The sequence below is a fragment of the Dromaius novaehollandiae genome, chromosome 26 (genome assembly GCF_036370855.1).
Source record: "Dromaius novaehollandiae isolate bDroNov1 chromosome 26, bDroNov1.hap1, whole genome shotgun sequence".
Lineage (NCBI taxonomy): Eukaryota > Metazoa > Chordata > Aves > Casuariiformes > Dromaiidae > Dromaius > Dromaius novaehollandiae.
Genome location: NC_088123.1, coordinates 3,589,317 through 3,611,190, shown reverse-complemented (window position 1 = coordinate 3,611,190; position 21,874 = coordinate 3,589,317). Strand labels below are relative to the sequence as shown.

The 21,874-nt window shown below is 63.9% G+C and overlaps 2 protein-coding genes and 1 long non-coding RNA gene across 3 annotated transcripts; 1 reads left to right on the top strand and 2 right to left on the bottom strand.

Moving 5' to 3' along the window:
• Positions 1 to 140: 140 nt before the first annotated feature.
• Positions 141 to 9,956, bottom strand: LOC112993855 (serine/threonine-protein kinase 10-like). The gene is made up of 17 exons (XM_064497867.1): positions 9,723 to 9,956; positions 8,468 to 8,632; positions 7,926 to 7,974; positions 7,586 to 7,735; positions 7,380 to 7,452; positions 6,696 to 6,890; positions 6,232 to 6,313; positions 5,988 to 6,104; positions 3,697 to 5,850; positions 2,934 to 3,064; positions 2,483 to 2,606; positions 2,152 to 2,331; positions 1,898 to 2,027; positions 1,604 to 1,728; positions 1,343 to 1,528; positions 842 to 1,167; positions 141 to 711 (listed from the first exon to the last, which is right to left on the bottom strand). The coding sequence occupies exons 1-17, from the start codon at positions 9,867 to 9,869 to the stop codon at positions 411 to 413; spliced, it is 4,635 nt and encodes a 1,544-aa protein (XP_064353937.1). The 5' UTR covers positions 9,870 to 9,956; the 3' UTR covers positions 141 to 410.
• Positions 9,957 to 10,980: 1,024 nt separating this feature from the next.
• On the bottom strand, positions 10,981 to 13,425 carry LOC135323695 (uncharacterized). Its single transcript, XR_010385170.1, has 2 exons — positions 12,655 to 13,425; positions 10,981 to 12,412 (listed from the first exon to the last, which is right to left on the bottom strand). It is a non-coding gene; the product is annotated as an uncharacterized LOC135323695 (long non-coding RNA).
• Positions 13,426 to 15,186: 1,761 nt separating this feature from the next.
• Positions 15,187 to 19,197, top strand: ARID5A (AT-rich interaction domain 5A). Its single transcript, XM_064497851.1, has 7 exons — positions 15,187 to 15,262; positions 15,666 to 15,794; positions 16,576 to 16,759; positions 16,881 to 16,933; positions 17,049 to 17,146; positions 17,245 to 17,401; positions 17,483 to 19,197. The coding sequence occupies exons 1-7, from the start codon at positions 15,242 to 15,244 to the stop codon at positions 18,518 to 18,520; spliced, it is 1,680 nt and encodes a 559-aa protein (XP_064353921.1). The 5' UTR covers positions 15,187 to 15,241; the 3' UTR covers positions 18,521 to 19,197.
• The last annotated feature ends 2,677 nt before the right edge of the window (positions 19,198 to 21,874 follow it).

Sequence of the window (21,874 nt, the reverse complement as noted above, 5' to 3'; positions counted from 1 at the left end):
GCAGCTCTAATTTGCATGTACGGTCTAACCTGAGGGGGTGCAGAGGGGTACAACTCTGTGCCCTCACCTCTACCTCAGGCAGCTCTCAGCATTGACAAGAGGGGATTTTTTTCAGTAAAATAGTGACAAATAGGCTTTTTTAAACAAATAAAAGATGTATTTCCTTGTGTTGCAACTCAGCTGTAGGGTGATCCACCAAGACACGCACATACTGAAGGCACCAGCAATACCTGCGTATCCACGGCTTCAAGATCAGCAAGGTGACTTCCACCGAGGAGCTTCCAGGGCCGTTCCAGGCAGCAGCGACCGCTCCATCCTGGCCCCTCCGGCACAGGGAGACTGGGCTGCGCAGGAGGAGCCGAGGAGGGCTCGAACACACCTGGCCTTTCATCCGGCCTCGTAGGGGCCACCTAGGTCGCTGCCACGCCTGCCATCCCCATGATCCGTGCTGCGTCCTGGACTGGCTGTGGCTCAGTGTCCTGGGGCTGAGCCACCTCGCATTTTCTGCAGCTACTTTGGGCTTCCGTGGTCCCATTTGGCCAGTCCCTGGGAGGCCACCAGCAGCTGCCACCGCTCTTGTTCTTCCCAAGAAGCCGCAGCGTAGGATCAGGAAGGGAAATGGAAGAAGCGGGAGAGTCTGCCGCTGCGGGTGCCACGCGGCCCTCCGCGCTGCTGCGCAGGCAGGGAGTTCCCCAGCTCCTCCTCGAGCATCTGGAAGGAAAAACAGAGCTCCTGAGTCCTGCCCGGGAGGGACACAGTAGGAGAAATGGCACAGGGTGCCCAAGGTGGGTTTGGGTTTGTCGAAGCACCGCAGCCCAAGGGCCGTCGCAGGGCAACTCACCTCCTTGCGGGCAGCCAGCCGTTGCTTCCACTCGCTGAGCTCCATGGCGTGCTCGCTGTCCAGCCGCGCCAGCTGTCTCCTCTCCTGCTTGGCCAAGAGGTCCATCTTCTCACTCTGGGAGAAGGCACAGGGCAGGTGGGAAGGGAGATGCTCGAGGAGAGCTGGCAGATGTGTGGGAAATGGCCCTCCAGCCCCAGTACCTGCATCTGCTCCAGCTCCCCCAGGCTCTCGGCCTGCTGCTGCTGCAACTGCTGCAGCTGCTGCGCGTGCTGCTCCTGCTGCTGCTGCACCTCCGCTCGCTGCCGCTTGTCCTCCTGCTGCAGGAACTGCAGTGGGGACAACCCGTGTGACGCTCCCCTTCCTGGGCAGGGGGAGGCAGCTCCCCACCCTTGCTGGTGATCTGGTTTCCACCAGCCCTGCCCTGGGGTGGCCGGGAGTGTGGCCAAACTGGTATTTCATGCTGGGCGACCTTAAGGGTCCTGGGGAACCGGCAGCCAGTACCTGCTTGGCTCGCTCTCTCTGCTCGGTCCCATTGACCTCCTGGATCTTCAGGTTGCCCTTGAAGAGGGCCAGGCGGGCCTTGGCCTCGCAGCGCTGGCTTTTCAGCAGCTGAGCCCGCTCTTGGGCTTGCTGGCTCCGGAGCTCCTCCAGCAAGAAGTGGTGGAAACGGTTCATCCGCTCCGTCTCCTGCGGAAGGGGCCGGAGGGTGAGCCGGTACCAGGACAAGGAGCAGAGCCGGAGCGCCGGCAGCTCCCACCTTACCTTCTCGTGGCGCTTGCGGAGCTGCTGCCGCTGCAGCACGTGCTGCTCCTTCACCTGCTGCCTGAAGATCTGGTACTTCTCCTGCAGGTGCCCTTGCTCCATGCTCCACACCACGGACTCACGGGCTGCCGGTAGGACAAGCACTGCGTGGCTCTGTTGCTCCCCACCACAGTCCGCCCTAGCCCCCAAACCCACCTCTGCTCCCTTCCTCCGGCTGCCCCCCACCACTCTCGCCCCAAGGTCCCTCCATCCTCCTCCTCCTCCCGGCCCCAGAGCTCTTGCGGCCCAGTCCACCTCTGCGGAGGCTGTGGATCTTGCTCATGCACTCCCAGTCGACGGACATCATCTTCTTCTTGTGCTCCTGGACAACCCTCTGCAAGGCTGCGTTCAGCTCCTCTTGCTGCCGCTGCAGAAACCGCTGCTCCTGCGGTGGGAAACGTGGAGGCCTTCATCCCAAATCCCGAGGGAGACTGGCCCCAGGTGCAGCCCATCTCAGTGGGAGCCACGTCCCAAGTCCAGCACCGTGGGAGCCATCACCGTGCCCTCACCTCCGCCTTGTTGCCCTTCAGCTCCTGCATCCTCTTCTCGCTGTCCTTCTCCTGGAGGGACTTCAGGCGCTTGGCTTCGTCACGCAGCTTCACCGTGTACTCGTGCTCCTGGCGCTCCTTCAGCTGCCTGTAGCGAGACGCCAAGGTCTCCACTTCCCGGTCGTAGTACTGCTTCTTGCTCTGCCACGCAGACGCAGAGGGTCAGCACGGACCGGGGACAGCTGACGGGGGGCTGCAGCCCCTTGCACTGGCTCTGTGCAGGCAGAGCTCCAGCCTGGGGGACTTGAACGTCCCTCCGACTGGACTGCAGCAAGGGACATCCCTCGGTTACCGTCATGTCCTGCTCGATGTGCCGGAACAACTGCTCCCGCTGCTGGTGAAACTTCTGCTCCAGCTGGCTCTGCGCCCTCTGCTCCTCCTTCTGCAGCACCCGCAGCTCGCGGAGCTCCTGCCGCCTACAAGTTGGGCAAGCCAAGGTGAGAAGGGGCCAAAAGCAGCCCTGGAGGTGCCCGCCTCTGCCGGGGCTTTGGGGCAACCTGGTGAGGTACCATCAGATCCTAAGCTCAACTGCTCTGCCCCTCCATCTCCCCCCGTCCTTCCCTGCTCCCCTTGGGTGACACAAGAGCATATGGGAGAGGATCTTCTTCCCTCCTTTCCTTAAACCACCAACTGGCGAGAGCAGATATGGGGCTGGGCAATGTTTGGCTCTTTGTGCACCCCTACACCTCACCAGGGGACGGACATGGGATGCCCACCGCCCCTCCACTACTGCCACCGCTCACCGAGCAGAGCGTATCTTCTCCTCCCTCGTCTCAGCCTTGCTGACGGTCTTGGCGGTCGTCACGCTCACCTCCTCCCCGTCCACGACGAACCTGCGGGTTTTCTTTACCGTCCTTCGGAGGGAGGGAGGCTCCTGCCACCAGGAGCAACGGTTTGAGCTCAGACAACCCAGACGATGCAAATCCCACGCTGGGGGACACGGCGCAAAGGTCGGGTTTGGGGTTTAAGTGTGTCCAGTATGTGAATTGGACATGCACCTGCGGGCTGCCGGCTGCGTTCAGACGGGCTCTGGGAGCAGATTTGAGCTCCTCTTTGACACAGGGCGATAAGGGCTGGCCCCACACCCTGCTGCAAGCCAAGATAAGGGGACCCACAACCTCAGTGGAGCACAGGAGGTTGCCCAGATGCCTTCACCTCAGGAGGGCTCACGGAGGAGTTTCGGGTCCCTGAGCTAGCTCTGGAAATGGCATGGCCATGTGCACCACAGCCTGGGGGAGAGTTTTCTGCATGACCACGTTACCTGCAAGCCCACAGCGAGCACCCGGCTCCCAGCCAAGCCATGGAGGCTGCAGCCCTGCAGGGCTCCCCTGCCTCCCCACCGTGCTGCTTTGCAGAAGGGCCATCTCCATCTGCAAGTGCTCCAAGCCCCCGGCAAGCTGGGCCTCCGTGAGCCCAGGCTGTGTTTCTGCTCAGCCAAAACTCATGGCCAACCCAGGGATGCCTGGCGGCCACCCGAGAAGTGCCATCCTCCCCTTCGCCCCTCACCTGCTGGGCTTCCTCCACGGACAGCAACGGAGCTCGTGTGTCCGCAGGGTTTGCTGGTGTCAACGGCTCCTCTCCTCGCTCCGGCACAGAGCAATTGCTTGAGGGTGGATCTGGGCTGTCCCCCACTTTCCAGGCCACCCAGGAAGAAGTGCGACGCAGGGCAGCAAAGCTCACGGTCTTTGTGGCCTTTGGGTGGCCACCACGAGGCTCCTGGGGTTCGGGCACGGCTCCGTTGCCCAAGTCACCCATTTCTCCTCCGAATCCATCCTTTGATGGCCCTGCAGGAGCCACCTTCACCCCATGATCTCCAAGCAGATTCCTCTCTTCCTTCCCTTCCTCTCCATTTCCATCTTGCTTTTCACAGTCCTTACTATAACCAGCCAAGAGCTGCTTTTCTCTGGAGCCGTTTTCCACTTTCTCCTCTGTTTCCTCTTTAACCAGCCCCAGGATGTCCTTGGGGGATGAATCCTCTGTCGAATTTTGGGCTTCCTCACTCACCAGTCCCTCTTTTCCTTGTGCTGCACAGTCTGCCTCCAGTCTCTCTGCTGCGGGCAATTCCTCCCCGCCAACGGCTTCTCCCGCGGGATTATGGTCTCCAGTTAAACACTCCCTTACATCTTCCGAGTTCACTTCTGCCAGCACCCGGGTTCCCTTGGGAGAAGTTTCCACCGCTGAATGCTGATGGCCTTCGCCAAGGTGGCGAGTCGTCACAGTGTCTGCAGCTTCCTCCTCACCGTCCCCTACGTCCTGCTCAGCCAGCTCCAAGGAGCTGGTGGTGGACTCGTGTGCCGCTCTGTTCTTCTCCCCATGGTTCCCCTCTCCAGTCTCTCCCCGTCCATCTGGTGGCTCCTGCCACCCCTCCAGCCCTTCTGACCCCGTTGCCACCTCCTCTGTCGCACTCTGCATGAGCAACGCTTCTCCTGGCGGCACCCTCTCCGGCCCTGGGTCGGTCTCCCCAGGCTCTCCATCACCCTCAGCTCCACGCCTGCCCTCTCCAGGGCCGTCTTCCCTCTCTCCAGCTGCGCTGGAGCCAGTGTCAGCCTGCGGCTTAACCCCGGCGGCTTTCAGCTCTAGCAAGGATCTAGTAAATCCACGCCTGAGCTCTGCAACCGACTCTTGGAAGCCCTGGACTTTGGTCCTGATGTGGCCCAGGTCCAAGGCTGCCACCAGCTGGGAGGCCTCCATCGCACCTCTGGTGACATGGGGACCGCTGCCACAAGTGCCATCCACGTGCTGCTTCTCAACTCGACTTTGCATGTCCCTTCTTTCAGCCGGTATTGCCCACCTCCCGGGGACGCGGACAGGGGGGTTATCCAGCATCCCTGCAGACGAGCTTCTGATCCAGCCCCCAACGGCTCCGTCCTGGGGCAAGGCCAACGAATTGCAAGTTGGGCGTCCCCTCAACTGCTCTTCGGCATCACTTTTTGGGGGCAAAGTGGGATTTGTCTGGGCTAGAGCAGCTCTTTGCTGTCCCTCCGCCGCGGGTCCGACCTGCTCCACTTTCTGCTCTTGCATTTCAGTGTCCCCTGCGTGACTTTTCCCCGGGAGGAGCTCTGCCGTCTTGGAGGGGCTTTCCAGAGCGCTGGGCTCCTCTTGACACCCTTTAACTTCTTCTCCCACCTCCGCCTGGTCTGGTGTCCCTTGGAGAGCATCCAGTGCTGTCCTCCCTGGCCCGCTCAGGAGGTGCCCGGGGGGCTGCTCCCCGCTTGGCTCCCCTCCATCCGCCCCACGCTGCTCACTGGCAGCTTCACGGGACTTGAACCCTCCAAAAAGTGACCGGCGCCTCATCAGCTTCAGGAATTCAGATGGTCTCTTTGGAGGGAGCCTCATGGAGCCGGCCAGGACGGGTGAGGATTTCTTCCTCGCTTGCTTTAGCGAGTTGGACGCTTTCTTGGGCCTCAGGCGGGGGATGCTCTGTCCCGGCTCCTCTTGGACACCATGGTGGGCATCCCGCCCCTCGCAGAGCCTCCCAGCCCGCTCCGTCAAGTCCCGTGTGTCCCCACGCGTGGCAACAGCAGCTGCTGTCACAGCTGGCGCTTGTCCCTCTCCTGCAGCCGGACATGGCAGTGCTGCTCCATCGCCGGTGGCACTCACGGACCTCTCCGGCTCGCCGGGGGGTGGGAGGCAGAAGGAACCTCCGTGCTCCTGCCCGGGCTGTGGGGTGGAGAGCAGAGGCGAGGTGAGTCTCCGCACGCCGGCACCTCTCCTGGCTGAGCAGCCCTGCTCCCGTCTCCAAAAGCTTCTCGTTTTCTTGGATCTTGCACCCGCGCAAGAAGTCAGCTGCCACTCACCGGCAGGGCCTGTCCTTCCTCCTCCTCCTCCTCAAACTCCTCCAGCACATCGGCCCGGGCCTCAGCCACCAGCTCCCTGAGCGGCCGCTTGTCGTGGACATCTGCCACGAAGGGATGCTGTGCACAAGCGAGGGAGGTGGGCAGGGCCACCGCCGGGGGACAGGTAGCACCGAGTGCTGAGGTCCCGGGGGTGCCCCTGTCCCAGGGGCGGAGGCTGCGGGCCGTGACCCGCGGCATCACCCACCTGCAGGAGCTGGCTGGCCGACCACCGCGCCTCGGGGCTCTTCTCCAAGGATTTCCTCAAGAAGTCCTTGAAGTCTTCGGACCTGCGGGACAGCCCCCCCGTGAACACGCGGCAGCGGGGTGAACCCTGTGGGGCTCTGAGCTCTGCTGGGGTGAAGTCCCCCGTCCCAGGGGGATGCTATCTGTGGGGACCTTGGCAGGAGCCCATGTCCTCGCCCTGGTGGTGCCGGCTGCTGAGGTTACCTTCTGCAGGAAGGGTGGTGCGATGGGAAACCCGTGGTGCTAGCTGGAAACACCTCTGCGACTGGGCTTGGAGGCGTGAGACCTTCATTTATGGTCCAAAAACCCATCCCACCCGCTCTGCCGCGACTTTGAGCAGGAGCTGCCCCACCGGACAGCTGCTCCTACCATCCGCTGCCTTGGGGCAGGCTCCAGCGGAGGAGAGGTCTCCACGCGGGGACTCACCACCTCTTGGGGTGACGCAGGGTGGGCGGCTGGGACTTGGCGATCTTCAGCAGCACCCTCAGAGGGTTGAGGTCGTGATGGGGGGGCTCCATCTCAGCCATCTCGATCAGCGTGATGCCCAGGGACCAGATGTCAGCCTTGTAGCCGTAGGGGTTCTCCTTGGATGTCTCGCACTGCACGACCTCAGGGGCCATCCTGCGCACGGGAGACGGGGCAAGGGGTGCAGCCAGCCCCGGGATGGGGGGCTCACCCCCAGCTGCTAGAGAGGAGTGCTTATTTCCTTCCAAAACCAAACCCAAGTGCAGTCCGGGGATGGTCTGCCCAAGGGACAGCCCCATAGGCGGGAGAGGTAAGACTTGACCCCTAAGTCCTCCAACCCAACCCCAGAAGGGCTGGCACCAGCAGGTGCCCATCCCAGAGCATGCCATGGGCAGTCTCGCAACGTTAGGAGGCCCAGCCTAGAGAAGGGGTTGTCTGGAGAAGGAGGAAAGAGCTGGTCCCTCAAGGAGATGCTCCTGCTATTGCAGCAGGAGCAAAGCTGGTTTGAGCACCCACAAGACGAGCAGCAGTCAGGGCTGTAGGGCAGGAGATCCACTTCGAGCCGGAGGACACCTCCGCTTTCCCAGCCCACGTGGCTGTGCTCCCACATCCCGCTGTTCCCCAGGATTTCTGCCCCATACCTACCAGTACGGGGTGCCGATAAAGGATGCCCGGCGCTGTAAAGTGGTGGAGTTTTGGGCAGAGACACCAAAATCAGCTGTTTCATAGAAAGCAGCATTTAGAAAGCATCCTCACGTCCCTTGGGAGAGGACAAACCCACACCCGTCTTCCAGCACGGCTGGCCTGAGCAGGAGCCAGCTCCCACACCAGCCCCTTCTCCGTGGGCTCACCCAGCTTGACGTCCCCGTCCAGGGTGAGCAGGACGTTCCCGGCCTTCACATCCCGGTGGATGATCCTGCAGCCGTGCAGGTACTGCAGCGCCAGCAGCAGCTGCTTGCAGGCCGCTCGGATCTGCTCCTCGGTGAGGCCTTTCTCCAGCTCTGCCATGAGACCCAAAGCAGCACCCAGGGCTGAGGCTTCCCCGGGCCTCAGCACCCAGCCCCAGGGAGGGGCGGCCCCAGAGGCAAGCGGGGGGGTCTCAGGTGGCGTGGAGAGATGGGGCCGGGTTGCAACCACCAACCACGAACCCCCGATGGCCATGCAACTAGGGACACCGGAGAGGGTTTTTACCCAAGATCGCAGCATCCACGGCCCCTCCAGCACAAAACTCCACCAGGATCTGCAGAGAGAGCAGCAGGGCAGCGCTCAGGGGAGGCCCACGCCGGCCGGCACGGAGCAGCACTGAGAGCCGTGTCAGCAGATCAAGGAGAAGCCATCTCCTGCCATGTCCTGACCGGCAGGACCTGGGGTTGGGCATGCACTGGTTGCAAAGGAAAGCCCAGGAGATCAGGGCAGCAAAACATCCCCGGCTACAGGGCATGAGCTCTCGCTTTGCCAGCGACGTGTCTTCGGGAAAACAGGGATGAGCACGTCCCGGCAGCAACGGGAGAGCTCATTTGGCACCGTCCCAGCTCATTTTGCAAGGGAGAGCTTTGCTTTTCTCTCTCCCTATTTCTGCAGGTCATTCTTGGTGGGGACAGCACCCAAGAAAGCCATTGTCTGCAAACGTCCCCCTTTGAGGGGGAGGAAGATGGGGAGCTCGTCCTTCGAACCCGCAAACCTGCCCCTTCCCAAATTCCTCCCCCGAGCCAGGCTGCTGAGACCCTGCTCACCCAGAGCTGCCCGTCCCAGTAGAGCGCGTCCAGCAGCTTGATGATGTTGGGGTGGTCGCAGCAGGCCAGGACGTCGATCTCCACCGCGTGGTCCTCCAGCTCCTCCTCGCTCGGCGTGGCGATCACCTTGGCCGCGGCCAGCGCCCCCGTCACCTTGTTCTGGGCCTGGAGGGGAGAAGTTTAAGGCGGCTGGGAACAAGTTTTGAAAGCACGCGCTACATCGCGTGCTGTGTTGCGTTGCGACGTGATGCATCGCGTTGCGAGATGATCTAGCCGGCCACGTTTCAATGAAACGTCCCATCGCGATAGGACGCTCCATATCGCAATAGGACGCTCCATATCGCGATGTTATATCATGCCGTGACCCTGGAAGAGCCCCTCTCCTCTAGCGGACCAGGTCAGGAGCCAGGATTTCGGGTCTCTGCCCCAGCCCAGAGCGCCCCGGGGACCGGGTGCATCTCCCCGACCCGGCAGAAGTCCTTGCGGTTTTAATCGCGGCGCGCTCGCAGCCGACGGCTGCCCCCAAAAGCAGGTGCCAAGAGGGAAGTCTCCCAAAACAAGAGCCTGGTTTCAGCTGGGTCCAGCCTGGGGAGGGGTCCCGGTGCCACAAGCGTGCCGACCGCCCCGCGCCGCGGGCCCCAGCGCCGGAAGGCGACGGCTGCCGGGACGCCGCGGGCCCCGGGGAGCAGCGCGGCGGGTTTCCTGTTGAGCTCAGCCTCAGCATCGCGGTTTCGGTGACAACAAGAGACAGCAAAGCAGCCCCATGTCAGCCCGGCGGCAAAACGAAGGATGCAAACGCTCCTGCCGTGCCCAGCTCCGGGATCCCTGGGGAAAAAATGGGGGGACAAACCCCAACCAGCCTCGGGGATGGTCCTTCCTACCACCATTTGCACCCTGGAAAGGGAACAGTCCTGACCGTCGTGTCCCTGAGGAGCTGCTTGGCCCCGGGAAAGCGGTGGCTCGCTCTGTCCCGGGGACACGGGGGTCCCCGGCGTCCCTGCCGCGTCTCCTCTCCCTCCCAGCAAAGGGAGCTGCTAAAAACCGAAAGCGATTTGGAGGCTTTCCAGCTTATCGCAGCGCGCGTTGGCTGCCGTTCGATAGCCACCACTTAGAGCTCGCTACGAGGCGGCACCGGCCACAGTGGTGGGGGGGAAAAAAAAGCATTTAGGGAGCTGTTTCCAAAGCAAAATCCCGCGGGCGTTTTCGGAAGCTCTTTTGCAGGAGGACGGGCTCCATCCCGCCGCCTCCGCCCTACCTTGAAGACCTTGCCGAAGGCGCCGTCGCCCAGCTCGCCCAGCACCAGCCACGCGTCCTCGGGGTTGACGTCCCGCCTGACGCGCTCGTACCGCCGCGGCTGCTTCTTCTCCGCGCCCAAGCGGAAAAGCCGCCGGAAAAAAGCCATGGGGCAAAGCTTTTTTTTTCGGGATGCGCGAGATCAGCCGGGGCAGGCAGCCCCCTCCATCCAAGGGGGCCGGCGGGGAGCTCCCGGGGCGGCCGGGAGCCTCGCGCTCTTCCTGCTGCGCTCGTGCAGGAAGCGGGCTCGGCAGCGCGGGGGCCGGCTCGAACGGGGCCGCGCAGGATGTGCCGGGGAGGCGAGGGGTGACGGAGGCACCGCGCGCTGCAGAGGTGCCCGTGCAGGTGGTCCGGCCTCGTTCAGCACAAGCAAAAACTCCGGAGGCTTCTGGCTCGGTGCACGCTCCAGGGAGCAGCTCGAAAGCCCTAAAAGGGGGTTATTCCAGCAAACACCCCCTGATTTTTCCCCTCGCCAAACCGACGCGCTTTGGGAACGCAGCGTGCACACACACACGTGCACACCGGGATCCCTGGGCGTGCACATGGCCCTTGACGCTCCCGCGTGGGCGCATTTCCCCTGGAATTTCTGCATCCCTGCACATGCAAATCCCCGCACACACGTGCCCCTTCACATATGCATGGGCCCCTCCGCGTATATCCCCACCTACACGTTCAAGCACTAATGCAAATGCTCACAGATGCTCCCAGCCACTCTCGCAGCGCGTTTGCCCCCCAAACTTGAATCTCTTATTAGCGCTGCTGGCTGCATTGAGGATACAAACCCCGGGGGCCGGGAGCAACCCGTCCAGTGGGATCCGAGCGGGACAAATCCAGGGATCATGGCTGGGCTCGGGTGAGAAAGCTGGCGGCGAGGAGGCCAAGCAGGGAAATCGGCCTGTGCTCCGGGACCGCCTTGGTGGGAGACACAGCAGCATCCCAACAGGAGACCAGCCCCCCTCCTGCACAGCTACAAGGAGACTCAAAGCCCCCAGCTGAGCTTAAATAGAGCCGTGGCACCCATGGGTGCAGGCAGAGCCCCAGGTGAGGCTGCTCAGGGCTGTTAAAGCTAATTTGTCCTCCCCGATGCTCAGCGAGGGACTCGCTCCGTGCGTCCTCCCTGCAGGAGCTCGCTTGGATTATAGCGACGAATCGCGGCGTGCCCAAACGCAGGGATGCCGCTTGCCGTCCTCGGTGCATAACACGTATTGTCAGACACGTAGTTTAAAATAAAGCATCATATTTATAGCGAAACCCAGGTGCACCTGGCAGCTTTTACCCATGCGGTGTATTGAGGGAGGCGTCTGCGTAGGGCTTTGCGCTTGCCATCGCCTTGCAAAAGACCCTGTGCTTTTCCCGTCCATCCGTCCGTCGTGTCGCTGGGATGCTTGGCTCGACGGCGCCTTGCAGCCATCGCTCCTGGCCCCATAGCGAGGCGGAAAAAATCACCATGGGGCAGAAATTCAGCCAAACTGGCCGGGACCAGACCTGCGCCCAGCAGGGAGGTGACGTCCTGGGGATGCGGCGAGGACCGGTCGCCGCTCGGGCGCAGGGACCCGCCGGGGAGCCGGGCTGCATCCTCTCGCCGGCTCATCGTTTTGTAGCTGCGCGGCCTCGAATATTCGCGAGCCGGCCCGGCGCTGCCACGTGCGCTCGTGCGCATCCCGGGGCTTTCCGACCACCCGGCTTTCTTTTTGCTTTTCTTTTTTTTTTTTCCCCCCTTTTCTCTCCTCCTCGGTAGATCCTGGCTGCAGCTCAGCCTCAGCGCCAAAAATAAGGAGGCTGCTTGCTGCTGACCCACGTGCTGGGATGGAGCAGCCGGAGACCCCGCAGGTCACGGGATAACTGAGGCCGGAGGAGCCTCGGGATAGTCTGAGCTCAAAGCGGGCTTGGATGCAGCTCCGAGTGGCTCCAGCAGATTCAGGGTTCAGGGGAATTTGGGCCGGCCCTGGTCTCGCCTCGCCTGCGGATGCGCCTGTCTTTCCTCCGTGGGAAACGGCCCGTTTCTCCAGCCGGTTTTCGGAGGAGCGGGATAAAACCGCTGGCATGAGGCTCTGCCTATCTTACACCTTGGCTGAGCACTGCCCGCTTTCAGCGCACAGATGACAGAGCCAGACTTAGCCTGGCCTCCGCCTACCCAAAGCACATCGAGCTCAATAACTCACATTCCCTAGAGCGGATCTGCAAGAAAAAGACGCTGCGAAGACACGGAGAAAACCACTTTGGGGTGAAACTCTCCCATCCCTCGGGGTCCAAAGCGGGGACCCGTCTTCTCGAGGGGCTCGCTCCCGCCCCGCAGGCGCTCAGCTCCCCGGGGGCCTCGAATGCGATTGATTTCCAGCCTGACACTGGCCTCTAGCGGCACCCGGGCCACGAAAGGGAGTTTATTATAGTGTCCGGGCGAGAAGAAAAAGCATAAAACCGTCCTGGCTGCTGGCGGGGGCTGGATGTGGCCCCTTGTTGGAGGAGCATTGGGGGGGGGGGGGTGCCGGGGTGATTTGTGCCGGGGGAAACTGAGGCTGAGCTTCCATACGGATGGATATTGCCCGATGCCGCCGTCTCCGGAAGGTTTTCCCAGGCCGGGAGGCCCCGGAGGAGGCTCGGTGCTGGCGGGATTTCTCTTTCGCTCTGAGTCAGGCCTCGCGGGGCGCTTTCCTGTAACGAAAGGGTTAACGCCGCCCGCCGAAACACGTCCCCGTCCTTTCTGCCCTCCCGGCGCCCGGCCGCAGCATCGGGGCCCGTCGGGGCACCCCAAATCCGCCCCCCCCCCCAGCCGCCCCGCCGGGGGCTCGAGATTTTCCCACGGTGCCTCGGGGCGAGCGGCCCCCCCATCCCCGCGCCCCCCGTCCCGCCGCCACTGCCGCTTCCTCCGCTCCCCCAGGCCCGCGATGAGTCACCGGGGATTTTTCGGGCTCTTTCGCAGCCCCGGCGCGCGGCGGAGGGGGATTCTCCGAGCTCAGCCGGGGGTTCGGACCCGGTACCGTCGCCGGTGCCCCCCCACCGCGGCGCGGATGCTCTCGTCCCTCTCCGCCGCGACGCGGAGCCGGTTTTCTCGCCGTCCCGTCGGGATGCTCCAGCGGTCCCAAGCGAAACAAAACAGAATTTGTTAAAGCAATTAAAAAAGCGCCGAGAAAAGGAGATTTAGCCAAGCGAGCGGTGCGGAAGGGTCAGGCTGAGCCCCGCTGCCCGGCCCCGCGGGGCGCCGGGAGCGGAGCCGGAGGGGGGGGAACCGGGCTGGAAATCCCTGCACACTCATCCAGCGAGGCAGCGGGCTCCCCGCGCCGAGAGCCCCGAAAAGCCCAGGCGTTCCGGTAACGAAAGAGTCAATCGCGCACACTCGCACGCACACACACACACACACACACACACTCACACTCACACTCGCACGCCACTTCCCTGAGTGGGGGATGACTCATCCCCCAGCCCTTCATCCCCCGTAGAAGTGACACCAGCAAACCACAGCGCTCTTCCTCCGGCCTCGCCGATGCACCGCCCGCCGCGCGCCCGCCGCAGCCCGTGAGTACCGGCAGCCCCGGCGCCGAGCACCGGGGTTGGGGTGGGGCGGGGGGGACAGATTTCGGGATGCCACCGGGCTCTGCTGGATGCCACTGGGAGGGATTTCGGGATGCGGCTTGACGGGAGGCTTTGGCCCCGCTGCGCTCCGCTCCCCCCCCCCCCGCCCCCCAACAAAACTCCGCCGCGGAGCTGAGGCCTGACGCACTCAGTGCATGCCAGAGCGGCAGCGCCGGTGGGACTTGGGGGGGGGGGGGGTGGAAGGCGCCTTTCCGGGGTGGCAAAACAGCTCTTTTACAGCTTTTCCCCATCGCTACAAGCGGGATCCCAAGCGGCGGCAGCCCCCCGCTCCCGGGACCCCCCTCCATGGGGCAGCGTGAAGCCCCCGGTGGCTCCGGGGGGGCCGGGGGGGGGGGCCATGGCGGTGGCGCCCGCCGCCCCGGGCCGCGCTCGCTGATGTAAGGCGGTATTTTAATTCTCTTACAAGGAGCGGGCTTTGGAGGAATGACTTAAGTGGATTACTCATCCGCTGTAATGGCTTGGCAGCGCTCCCGCGCTATTCCTAGACATGACGCTCAAAGCTTTGATTCTTCCTCTTCTGCTGCTTTTTTTTTTCTTTGTCCCCCCCTTTTCTGTTTTTTTTTTTTTTTTTTTTTCCTTTTCTTTTCGCTCTCTTTCTAACGAGAAATTACCCCGCAAAAGCCGCGCGGCGCCCTGGGAACCGTAGCGCGCTGCCGGGAAGCGCCGAGCCGGGAAAATGCCTGAAAACGCTGCAAAAAAGCCCAAGTTTGGGTGCCCCAGGCCTTGCTCCCCCCATTCCCGGGCGGCGATGCCCCGCTGGCCCGTCCGAGCCCCGGCGAGCTGCTCGCCGCTTGGGCAACACCGTCCTGCAAAGACTAGTTTTTTTGCACCAGTTTGAGTGGTTTGCCCAAAATCTCCACTTTTCCTCCCAGAAAGCGGCGGGTGCCGGCAGCGTGCGGGGCCTGGCCCCCCCGCACCGATGCGCCGGGGGTTGCCGCTCCGGTTTCCTGCTCTTTCGCAGCAATAACCAGAAAGAGAGGAAATAACGTCAGCTTTTCTTTTAATTCCTCGTGCTGACAGTAAGCCGGCACCGAAGCCGAGCCGGCGAAATCACAGCGGAGCAAACTGCCCCCCGGGCCCCCCCCCCCCCAAAAAAAAATGCATTTTGGGGGAGTTTAAGCCTCTCGGTCTTTGGGGCCGGGCGCTGATGCCAGTTAGATGTGTTGGAGCACAAAACCCAGGCTGGCTTGGGGACAAGGGGGGGTGACACCAGGTAAATGGGTGTCCCCAAGGCGGCTGGTGCCCAGGTTTGGGGACAGCTGGGGGGGGGGCTGGGTGGTGGGGAGCACCTTGCACGCGTGTGTGTCCCTCGCACACCTCTCCCTGCGTGCACGCTCGTGTGCCCGCAGGCGCCTGTGTGTACACGTGCTCGTGCGTGCATGCACACGTGGGTGCTCACACACGCACACGCATGCACCCATGGGCGCACGCACATGCACACGTGGGTGCACGCACACGCACACGCATGCACACGCACGCACAGGCACCCATATACACAGATGCACACGCGTGTAGCTGCATGCACGCACATACGCACACGCACACATGTGCACACGCGTGTACCCACACGCACATCCTCACCTACAGGCCCATGCATCACCTGCATGCCTGAACACGCGTGCACACGCGTGTAGCCGCTTGCACACGCATGCACACGCCTGAATGCACGCGCTCGCGCTTGCACACGCGTGTACACACTTGCACACCCACGCACCCCCCCAGGAGGGAGGCGTGCGGCGAGGACTACAACCCCCAGCATGCCTTTCGCCGCGAGGGGGGCGTGCCCCGGCGGGGGGAAGCGCTCCAATGGGCGAGGGGGGCGTGGCGGCGCCGCCCAATGGGCGGGCGGGGCGGGGCCGGGGCGGCGGGCGCGGCGCGGCGGGGTGTCACATGGCGCGGGCGCGGCGGCGGGTGAGCGGCACCGGCACCGGGGCGGAGCGGGGGGGAGGGGGTTAATTAGGGGGGGTAATTGGGGGGGGGGGGGTCCGGCCACCCCTCCCGGAGAACAGCAGGCGCTGCCTCAGTTTCCCCGCGGTGAAAACCGGGTTTTTCCCGAATTTATGTGAAATATATATATATTTTTAACCTTAAAATTCGCAGCGGGGGGGGGACCCCACTGGGGGCGGCTGCACCGGTTGTAGCCCCGGGCCGCGGGATCACCCGCCGGGCACCGAAATCGGCCGAACGGCCGATTTCGGTGCCCGGCGGGTGATCCCGCGGCCCCAAAAATCCATTTATTTGGATTTTTTCCGCCGCGTTTCGCGTCAGCATCCCGTCTCACCCGTTATTTTTTTTCCTCCGCTCCCCGGCGCAGCCCCCCGGCCTGAACGGCGAGCGGACGGAGCAGCCGGCCCGCATGGAGGAGGAGGAGAGCCGAGCTGCGCCGGCCTCGCCGGAGGACGAGCCCAAAAGCGAGGGAAACGGAGCCGCCACGGTGCCGCCGGTGAGTCGCCGCCGGCGCTCCGGTAAAACGGGGAAAAAAAAATAAAAACACCCCAAAAGATGCTCCAAAAAAAGAGGTGGAGGATGCCGCATCCCGCGCGGCGTCGAGGCGTCGAAGCCGCCGGCAAAACAGGAGCCCGTTGAGGCCGAAGGCTTTGCAAAAACGAGGAGGAGGAGGGCGAAATTTCCCATCGCTGCGGCCCCCGGAAAGGGGAGGGGGAAGTGGAAGAGAAACCAAAAGCTGAGCTGGGGTGGGGGGGAGCTGAGCAGCCCCCAAAAAACAGAGCCCGCCGCTTGGTTTTGCCTCCTTTCGGCCAGGAACGGGCGATTTTGGGTTTCCCGCGGGCCGGGTTTTTCTTTCCCGGCGCCCGGAGGAGGCCGGCCGTTCGGGGCCGGCGCGAGCGCTCGAAAGGAGAGAAAGAAGAAGAAAAAGCAGCGGAGCCAAGCAGCTGCTTTGCCCAAAAATAGCAACAAGTTTTATAACTCCGGAAAATGTAGAACAAACAAACGCGAAACATTTTTAGCTGAGAAAGGAGGCGGCGGCCGGGGGGGGGGGGGGGGGAGGCGGGGAGTGAGCGCAAGAATTTCTGCCCTTCTGTTTTCCTGGAAACCGTTCCTGGCGTTCCCGGCTCCGGCGCTTTGACCAACTTGGCGGCGAGCCCCGGCTAACGAAGCGGGCGGCTCGTTAAGCCGTCGCGCCGCGGGGAGCGGGGAGGGGGGGCCCTCTCCCGGGCGCTGCCTCAGTTTCCCCCTCCGTTTTTTGGGGTGTTTTTCCCGTGCAGGAGCCGGCGGGCGGCTCGGCACCGCGGGGTGGCCCCGAGGAAGAGGAGGAGCGGCCGAAGGCAGCCGTGGAGGAGGCGCCCGGCGAGAAGGAGGAGGAGGAGGCCTTCCTGGTGAGCCTCTACAAGTTCATGAAGGACCGCCACACGCCCATCGAGAGGATCCCCCACCTCGGCTTCAAGCAGAGTGAGTCCCCACGGGGCCGCGGGCGACGCGGGGAGGGTTTTCCCTGTTTTTTTGCCTCCGCGGATCCGGGCGGGTGCTCCAGGCCTTGCTCCCGCGCTCATCTCCTCCTCTTCCTCCGCAGTCAACCTCTGGAAGATCTACAAAGCCGTGGAGAAGCTGGGCGCCTACGAGCTGGTAAGAGGACGCGGGCAGGTCCCTGGGATGAGGACGACGGGGGTCCCGAGCGCCGGGGGGGGGGGGGGGGGAAGGACGGGGGCTCCGCCGGCTCCCAACCGCGCTCCCGCCGCAGGTGACGGGCCGCCGGCTCTGGAAGAACGTCTACGACGAGCTGGGCGGCAGCCCCGGCAGCACCAGCGCTGCCACCTGCACCCGCCGCCACTACGAGAGGTGAGAGGGGCCGGGGGGGGGACGACGGTGGCGGCGGCGGTGGCCCCCCCCGTGCCTCGGTTCCCCCCCCCCGCTCACGGCCGCTGGGCGCCCCGCAGGCTCGTGCTGCCCTACGTGCGGCACCTCAAGGGCGAGGACGACAAGCCGCTGCCTCCCGCCAAGCCCCGCAAGCAGTACAAGGTCTCCAAGGAGCCCAAGGGCCCCGAGGCCGCCGAGAAGAGCCGCCGCGCCAGGAAGGACAAGAGCCGCGAGCAGGTTCGCGCCGACGGCCCCCGTCGCCCCGCCGCCACCGCCGCCGGGCAGCACCCACACCCCCACCCCGCTCTGTGCTTGCAGGTCGCCCCGGCGAAAACCGAGGCCGCGGCGGTGCCGGCGGAGGCGGCCGAGCGGGCCCGGCCGGCCGAAGGAGCCGCCGCCACGGAGCCCGGCGGGCCCGGCCCGTGCAGGCCGCACGCCGAGGCCTACAAGCGCCTCTTCTCCAGCTTCTCCGCCAAGGGCAGCCACCCCATCATGTCTCCGCTGGCCAAGAAGAAGCTGCTGGCCCAGGTGAGCAAGGCGGAGGCCTTGCACTGCCACAAGCGGCCTTGTCCGGAGAGCCGGCGGCCCGGCGGCCCCCCGCGGCAGGAGCACCGTGGCGGTGACGAGGGCCGGGGCGAGGACGGCGCGGGGCCGGCGCCCGCCGTCTTCACCGGCTGCTTCCACGCTTACCGGCCCGAGGGGCCGCCGGGCTGCCCCCCCCCGCCGCCCCCGCCCCCGCCGCGGGGCCGCTGCCCCGAGCCGGAGCAGCCCCAAGACCTGCGGAGCCACAAAACGCCCCGGGGCAGCCCCTCGCCCGCCGCCTTCGCCGCCGTCAAGGCCTGCTGGGTGCCTCCCGGCACCGCCTTCGTCCCGCCGCCGCCCCGGGCCAAGCGGGGCCCCGAGGAGGAGGAGGAGGAGGCGCCCTTCGGCCTCAAGCTCCGAGCCGTCTCCCCCTTCGGCAAGGAGGCCGAGGGCAGGGACAAGGGCGCCGGGTCGCAGCAAGGGTTGGCCAAGCCCAAAGCGGTGGTGGCCGGCGGCGGCTACCCGGCTCCGCTGGCGGCCGCCGTGCCCCAAATCCCGGACGTTTACAAGGGAGCGATGCTGCGCTTCCCGGTGAGCTTCCCGCTGGAGCACCTCAAAACGCCCGGCGCGCCGCTGGCGCCCAACCTCCCCGTCAACCCTTTCGTCATCCCGGCCTTTCCCAGCCCTTTGGTAGCCGCTCCGACGCAGCCCTCCGAGCCCGGCCGCTACCCTTACGACGGCTCGCTGCGGCCCCGGCTCTACGCCGCTGCCACGTGGCACGGCCGGCCCGCCTACGCCTCGCCGCACGCCTTCCACCGCCACACCAAGCTGTAGCGCTTTCGGCCCCGCGCCGGACCCGGCGGCCCGAAACGCGGCCCCGGCCCGAAACGCGGCCCCGGCCGCCGAGCGCCGCCGAAAAGGGACTGGAAGAAGGACGCTGCGGCCCGCGTCCGGTTTTACTTAGAGCCGTTTGTATCCGACGCCGTATTCCGGTGACTTTAATACCGGTATCACACGGTTATATATATATATATATATATATATTATATATATAGAAAAGGGAGCAAAGTGAATTGCAGAGATTTCTATTTTGCTAGACGTGCTGGATGCTGGACGCTCTCTGCCGGGGGCGCGGAGAGGAGGCCGAGCCGGGCGGTGGCGGTTCCCGTCGTGCCGCGCCGTGCCCCGGAGCCCGGGATGCTCTGCCGTTCGCCGGTACGGAGCCCCAGCTCGTTCCTATCAAGCAATGCAATTTTTTTTTTAAAAAAAAAAAAACAAAAACACAAAAAGAACAACAAAAAAACAACCTATGTTGCCTCAAAACGGGGCTTCTGGGGTTATTCAGTCTCCCCAGGGGCCTGGTAGGGTCTGAAGCGAGTTGGGACCACGGGAATATCCGCCCCTTTGGGTGCTTCACCCAGTCCGCGGGGAAAACGCGCCGGAAGCAACTCGGGATGCCGCTAAGCACCTCGAGCGGCCCAAAATAAAACTGGCTGGATGGTCCCAACTTGGCGGTGTTTGGGGTGTCCTTGATTTGTGGGACTGGGGTCGGGGTTGAGACCTACCTCCGGATGCTTCGGCGTCCCGTTCGCTCCGAGCCGGCAGCGATGCACGCGTGGGTTTGCAGCAGGCCGGCCTCGCGCTTGCTCCGGGGGCAAGGAGGAGCGGGGAAAGGGCACTGGAGAGGTTTCGGCAGCGGGATCGGAGCTCCGGGAGGCCCACAGAGCGCCCGGGGGTGCCGGGTCCGGCAGGGTTTGGCGCCTGCCCTGTGCTCTGCGTCGCCCGTGGCTTTCCCAGCCCATCCGCTTTTTCTGCCCAAGTTGCGGCACCTTCTTCCAGCCTCAGGGATTTGCAGGCATTTCCCGGCACGTCCGGATGCCCCGGGCTGAAAGCAGAGGAGCACGGCGGTGGCACCAAGAGACCTGCCGGCTCTGAAACCAACCAGCTGGGAACGACCGGGATGGGATGGACGGACAACCGCCCGGACAGCCCCTGGGACGTGAGCTGCCGAGAGGAGGGGAGCACGCGGGTGGGAGCCGGGTGGCCCGGGACGACTCGGTGCCACGAGGCTGGAAGCGGCTGCCGGTCTCCCAGCAGGCTTGTAGGACCACACGGGTTTCAAGGAAACGCCGCTGAGCTGAAATGGCATTGAACTTCAAGCGGCAACTCTTCAGAAGTGGAAACACCGGGCGGGAGAAGGCAAACGGCATGGCGACAGCCCTGCTCCGGCTGGCTGCTGTCCCATCTGAGGTGCTCCGGAGGAAGGAGAAAACCAGGACAGACCCACCTGGAGCATCTCCAGGGGCTTTCTGCCTCGAGAGCTGCTGCTGAGCCACTGCAAATGCTCCAAAGCGCCACTGGTGCCTTGCGACGAGCCGTCCAGTGGAAGGGGCAGAGAAACGGTGACGCTTGCTCGTCCCCAAAGAGGGTTACGGCTTTGGGTGCAAAACCGGAGTAACAGCAGTAATTCAGCTTCTACGGACCGCTTCTGTTTCCATGCAAAGGAGGAAGCTTGGGATAGAAAGCCGAAGAGGAGAATTATGCTCCGGCAGCGCTCTTGCTCCTAGCTGCTTTCAGCGTTGTACTTGTTGCAAAGATTTGCCGTCGCTGCCAGAAGAGGAAAATCGGCTTTCCGCAGCCTCGCGGACCCGACACCGCAAACGGGACGGCACCGGACAGCCAGGACGGCAGAAAGGGGCTGAACGCGCTGCCAGCTGCCGCGGCACCTTCCCACGGCTGCACCCGAGAGCTTCGCCGCCGAAACGCGGCCCGTCGACCCCGGCTCGTGAGCGAGGACGCGGCTCAAGTCTGCCCTGCCAGAGCTGCTGGGCTTGCTCGGCCCCTCGGGGCGAGGACACGGGAGCGAAAGAGGAGAAACCGCTTCCCTAAGGGTGTCTCGGCCTTAAATTATTGCAGCGGAGGAGTTTTTAAACCTGTCCGGGCTGCGTTTTTCCCGCTCCCTTCCCGGGGGTGTCGGCAAAGCGAGGCCCCGCGGCCGCCTCTCACCTCCTGCAGCAGGTCACGGCTTCCCTGGCACGAGCATGGCACGGGCGGGACCCCGAGTCCCAGGCGGTTTATCCCGGCCCCCGTCAGAAAGGTCGGTGTGCTTTTGGGGGGAAAAAAAGGAAAAATGAACAATCAATAGCAAAAAAGAGAGATTTCTTCCTTTCCTCACCCACGTCGGCATGGATTTAGCAAGAACAGCCCCGCGGGTATTTTTTTTTTTACAGGCTTTGCACCCTCAAGCGAGGGAAGGGGCATGAAAGCGTAATTCATCTCATGGGAAAAACATATTGATGCCTGTTACAGATGTGAAAACAGCTGTCCATACCTGACCTTATCTCCAGCTGCTTCTCCTCAGGGCAGCAGAGAAGCTGCAAGGCGAGAGGGTCCCCCGAGGGCAGGACAGCACCCACGGCCGGGGTCCGCGTAGCCCGGAGGGGTGGGAGCAGACCCCCAGCATCTCTCCTCTCTCGTGACAAGCAAAGGCGGAGGGGGAAGCGGTTTTTCCCGCAGGAGCCGGCAGGATAAGGAAGCGAGCGGAGAGCTCCGAAACGCGCCGGCCGTCGAGGGGACCGTGGGGCTGCCCCGGTGCCGCAGCTCCCTGTCCATGGAGACTCACGGTCCCCTGAACGCAGCGCTGGGATTAGCCCCGCTAAATCACGGCCCTAAGCTCCATCCCGGGAGCCCAGAGCAACAGCCCCAGGCAGGACACTTGTCCTTGGCCAGGCAACCGCAGGCCCTGGAGGAGCTGCAGCTCATGGCAAACCACCTCCGGCACGGCCAAACCCGGCCTCAGCTCGTCTCAGGACCCGTTTTGTGGCTTCATGCTGCCCCTTCTGCCCTCCCTCCCCCCAAAAAAGGCAGCAGGACTCAGCTGGAGCTTCTCCCCCGAGGAAGGATGTACCGGCGGACGGTCCCGGCGGGAAGAGCTCTTCCACCCAGATGGTTCCCTCGTTATTGCACAGCCGGCTCCCGAGCCCCACAGCGCGAGAGGCGATCGCACGAATTTTTTGCCTGCCTGCACAAGGTTTCTTTGTCTATCCGTGCCCCAACGCAAGAGAAATCAGACTAACGGGCCCTTGATAAAGCCGGTTTCTTCTGAACACAGCGTCTAACCAGCCCCTGGCTAGGCTGCAACCAGAGCTGCCTTTGGAAGGGACAGACACAATGAAGAAGGCAGTAAAG

Bases quoted from the DNA above. Each gene is read 5' to 3' on its own strand.
- LOC112993855 (XM_064497867.1), bottom strand. From the start codon at position 9,869: ATGGCTTTTTTCCGGCGGCTTTTCCGCTTGGGCGCGGAGAAGAAGCAG. The intron at 2,332-2,482 runs GTAACCGAGGGA...TCTGCGTGGCAG, and splicing joins ACATCGAGCAGGACATGACG to AGCAAGAAGCAGTACTACGA. The intron at 1,729-1,897 runs GTGGACTGGGCC...TCCTACCGGCAG, and splicing joins GATCCACAGCCTCCGCAGAG to CCCGTGAGTCCGTGGTGTGG.
- ARID5A (XM_064497851.1), top strand. From the start codon at position 15,242: ATGGCGCGGGCGCGGCGGCGG. The intron at 16,934-17,048 runs GTAAGAGGACGC...CTCCCGCCGCAG, and splicing joins AGCTGGGCGCCTACGAGCTG to GTGACGGGCCGCCGGCTCTG. The intron at 17,402-17,482 runs GTTCGCGCCGAC...CTGTGCTTGCAG, and splicing joins AGGACAAGAGCCGCGAGCAG to GTCGCCCCGGCGAAAACCGA.